Below are 3,800 nucleotides of genomic sequence, written 5' to 3' on the forward strand. Positions count from 1 at the left end.
CATAATTTTGTTATAGTCCAGACAGTATATTGATTGTTCAGTTTCAGACTTGTATTCCATTGTAGAAGCTCGTGACTCCGTACTTACCAGTTTCTGGGGATTTACTTTGTATTAGCAGTTTTATTGTATTTAGAACTCACACTTATGCTATTTCTTTAAATTTTGTTATTTTGTTGCCTTCGTTATCATGTTTTGGTTTGCCTAGCCGGTGTGTTAAGCGTCATCGCGACGGGTAAGGACTTTGGGTCATGACAATTAGATTACTATTTACTTCTTAATTCTTCAATTAGTTTTAAATCTATTTTAGATATTTATTTTGGTAAAGGGATATCATTTAATATTTTTAACTAGAACTGGGTTGTAGAGCATAAACATGTCTTTGAGAAAATAAAACCAAAGCTCTCAACATGTCTTACAATACATTGGGGAACAAATTATTTATTTGGTTCGACCGGATTGAAGCAAAACCATGTAATCAACTATGGATGATCTTATTCTTCGGGCATTTTCTTGGCATTCTTCAATGATCCAAATGAATACACATACATAAACCAAGCGAGAAGAAGATGAAGAATACAATTGTGTAGGCCGAGCTAACGACATTTCACCATTTCAAGCAAAACATCAAAGTTCTTCATCGTTTCTATGATTTATTGGAACTAAATATAAATCTTGTTGTTTCGCTGCACTTAATCCATGTGATTCAGTCATATCCAAATCTTTTGGATTAGTTCCATATGGGAGTTCCCATTCAAAATGGTGGAGTAACTGCGCCAATGCATGTCGAACATTAGCTAAACCAAATTGCATTCCCGGACAAGCCCTTCTTCCTGCACCAAATGGAATAAACTCAAAGAAATTTCCCATATAGTCAATAAGAGAATTCTCAAATCTCTCTGGTATAAAACATTCAGGATCATTCCAACTTTCTGGATCTCTCGCAAGTGCCCATGCATTGACTAGCACTCTAGTCCTAAGAGGTATGGTGTATCCATCAATATCTGTTTGCTCCCTACATTCCCTGGGCAGAAGAGGAAATGGAGTATGAAGCCTTAATGTCTCCTTAATCACTAAGTCTAGATATGTCAACTTTTCAAGATCTTCTTCATCATTACTTTTTCCCTTAAAGACTTGTCTCACTTCACTTTGAGCCTTAGCCATAATATTTGGGTTCTTCATCATTTCCGACAATGCCCAAATAATTGTAGTAGATGAAGTTTCACTTCCAGCAATAAAGATGTCCTACAATCAACAAACAAATAAAATAAAGTCAATAAAACACAACTCAATAAAAATTGGGTACTAAAATATTAAAGAGAAATCTTAAAGGGGTCTAGAGCTATATAAACTTCCAACTTTGAGTATGTAAGAATTAGTGGGTCGCGGCCTATACAACTTTATATTTTTCCCTCAGACAAGTAATTTACTGCAACTATCTTGTGTTGTTAGGAATTATTAGTAAGAATTAGAAGAGATCAAACATTATTATATTATTAGGAATGACTCTTAGTAAGGACTACTAAGAAAGAGTAAATGGAAAGGAACAGAGATTATGAGATGGGAGGAAACTTACAAAAACCACTGCTTTAATATGGTCATTTGTGATTGGAAATTGTAGTTCGGCGTTCTCTTTAATTCTTAGGAAAACATCAACCAAATCTTCACCTCCAAACTCACCATTTCCCTTGTTCCCTGCAGATTTATTTTCAATATGCTTGTTTAAGATATCCTCCATAATTTCATCAACCTTCTGATGTGCATTCACCAATCTAGATCTCACACTGGTCATTTTTTTAAGTAACTTCCAAGAAGGGAACAAATCAGCCACATCAAATCCTTCTACTTATTTGTTTACTTCCTTCATCAATTTCATAAACTCATCTCGATCTTTGAACATATTTCCGAAGGCTGCTCTACAAGTGATAGAGTTAGTAAACCAAAATGTTTTTTCTGTCAAGTTGACTGGAGATCCCTTCATTGAATGAATTGATGAAATCAGGCTTGAAAGCTCATCTTGTCGAATTGCTCTAAATGACTTGACCATCTTTGTACTAAGAAGTTCTACAATGCAAATTTTACGTATTTGTCTCCAGTAGTCACCATATTGGCTAAATGCAATGTCTTTATTGTTGTAAAATATGATGTTTGTGGATGTAAGTTATGCCCTATTAGCAAAGGCGGGATCGTGAGTTTTTAGAACTTGTTTCGCGATACTAGGTGATGATATGACTATTGTAGGAACTTGCCCGAGTTGCAAGTACATAAGTGTCACGACCCAATTTCACCTGTAGGTCGTGATGGCGCCCAACACTACAGCTAGGCAAGCCAACTAATAAATTAAGCATACATTGATTAAACTTTTATTCCAAGAAAATAATAAAATACCAACTTCTACCAATGTGTGTGCCAAAACCCGGTGTCACAAGTGAATGAGCATCTAGTAGATTATACAAAACTCCAAATACTGTCTGAAATAAAATAGACAGAATATGAATATCAGAAGAGACACGGGTAGTTGCAGAACGGCTCAGAAAGGCAACCCACCACTATGCCTCTGGATGACGTGGGTATGTGATGATAGGTCCTCCACTAGTACCTATCTCAGATCCTGCACAAAAAGTACAACAAGTATAGTATGAGTACGTAAACAACGTGTACCCAGTAAGTATCAAGCCTAATCTCAAAGTGGTAAAGACGAGATGGCCGACTTTGACACTCACTATAGGTCAATAACAATTGAAATAAAACTAGGATATTTAAATCAATGTGATTTACAGAATTTATTTAATCAGCGGAAATAATCAAATTCCTTCAAATGTATCAATTTTTAATATATTAATTAAATTCCTTTAATTCCGATAAATTCCAATTCATCAATTAAATCTCATTTACAGGAGTAACAATTAATTCCTTAACAAGCAAGAATAATAATTCATTAGATTCCAAAGATTCTCCAATTTACTAATTAGCTTTACAAGCTGAAATAAATTATTAAAGTATCGTGTAATTATTATTATTATTATTAAGCACGATTTCTGTCGAGGACGTACGGCCCGATCCAGAGTGTCGTGTACAGTGCCGAGGGACGTGCGGCGCGCTCCATAGATGCATCTATCCTGCCGAGGCGTTCGGCCCGCTCCACAAGAAAGGAGGACATTTTCTTATGTGCCTCCGGAAGTACAGTATATTTGTTATAAGATAAATTTGGGAGGAGAACAATTTCTTTTGACAATTAATTGATTAAAACAGACAAACAAGCCTGTGAGATTTCCATCCTTTAATATCTTTATCTAACAATTCACAATATATATTCATATAGATATCAATTAATATTAATTAATCAAAAAATACAATTTACACAAGTAATACATGCTTTGAGTCCAAAACTATCCGGACTTTAGTATTAATAGTAGCTACGCACGGACTCTCGTCACCTCGTGCGTACATAGCCCCCACAATTAGCAACAATTATTTAATCTTAATCACCTATGAGGTAATTTTCCCCTCACAAGATTAGACAAGAGACTTACCCTGTCTTGCTCCAATTCAATCCACTATTTTGCCTTTTCCACGATTATCCAACTCCGTCTGGCTCGAATCTAGCCAAAATAATTCGATACAATCACTAAATATTACAGGAATCAATTCTATAAGAAAATACTACATTTTAAAGAAAAGATCCGAAATTAATTAAAAATTTGCCCGCGGAGCTCACATCTCGGAATCCGGCGAAAGTTATGAAATACGACAACCCATTCAATTACGAGTCCAACCATACCAGTTTCACTCAAATCCGACTC

General features: G+C 35.3%; 1 protein-coding gene across 1 annotated transcript; it reads right to left on the reverse strand.

The window, feature by feature from the left end:
- Window positions 1-493: 493 nt before the first annotated feature.
- Window positions 494-2,250, reverse strand: LOC138894989 (premnaspirodiene oxygenase-like). Its single transcript, XM_070179693.1, has 2 exons — window positions 1,574-2,250; window positions 494-1,242 (listed from the first exon to the last, which is right to left on the reverse strand). Exons 1-2 carry the CDS (start codon window positions 1,787-1,789, stop codon window positions 625-627), a joined length of 834 nt encoding a protein of 277 aa, XP_070035794.1. The 5' UTR covers window positions 1,790-2,250; the 3' UTR covers window positions 494-624.
- Between the last annotated feature and the right edge of the window lie 1,550 nt (window positions 2,251-3,800).

This window comes from Nicotiana tomentosiformis, chromosome 6 (genome assembly GCF_000390325.3).
Source record: "Nicotiana tomentosiformis chromosome 6, ASM39032v3, whole genome shotgun sequence".
Classification (NCBI taxonomy): Eukaryota; Viridiplantae; Streptophyta; class Magnoliopsida; order Solanales; family Solanaceae; genus Nicotiana; species Nicotiana tomentosiformis.

What these genes read in the sequence shown, in the direction of transcription:
- LOC138894989 (XM_070179693.1), bottom strand. Translation starts at nt 1,789, where the DNA reads ATGACCAGTGTGAGATCTAGATTGGTGAATGCACATCAGAAGGTTGAT. An exon ending in ATATTAAAGCAGTGGTTTTT is followed by an intron (nt 1,243 to 1,573) that starts GTAAGTTTCCTC and finishes TGTTGATTGTAG; the next exon opens with GACATCTTTATTGCTGGAAG.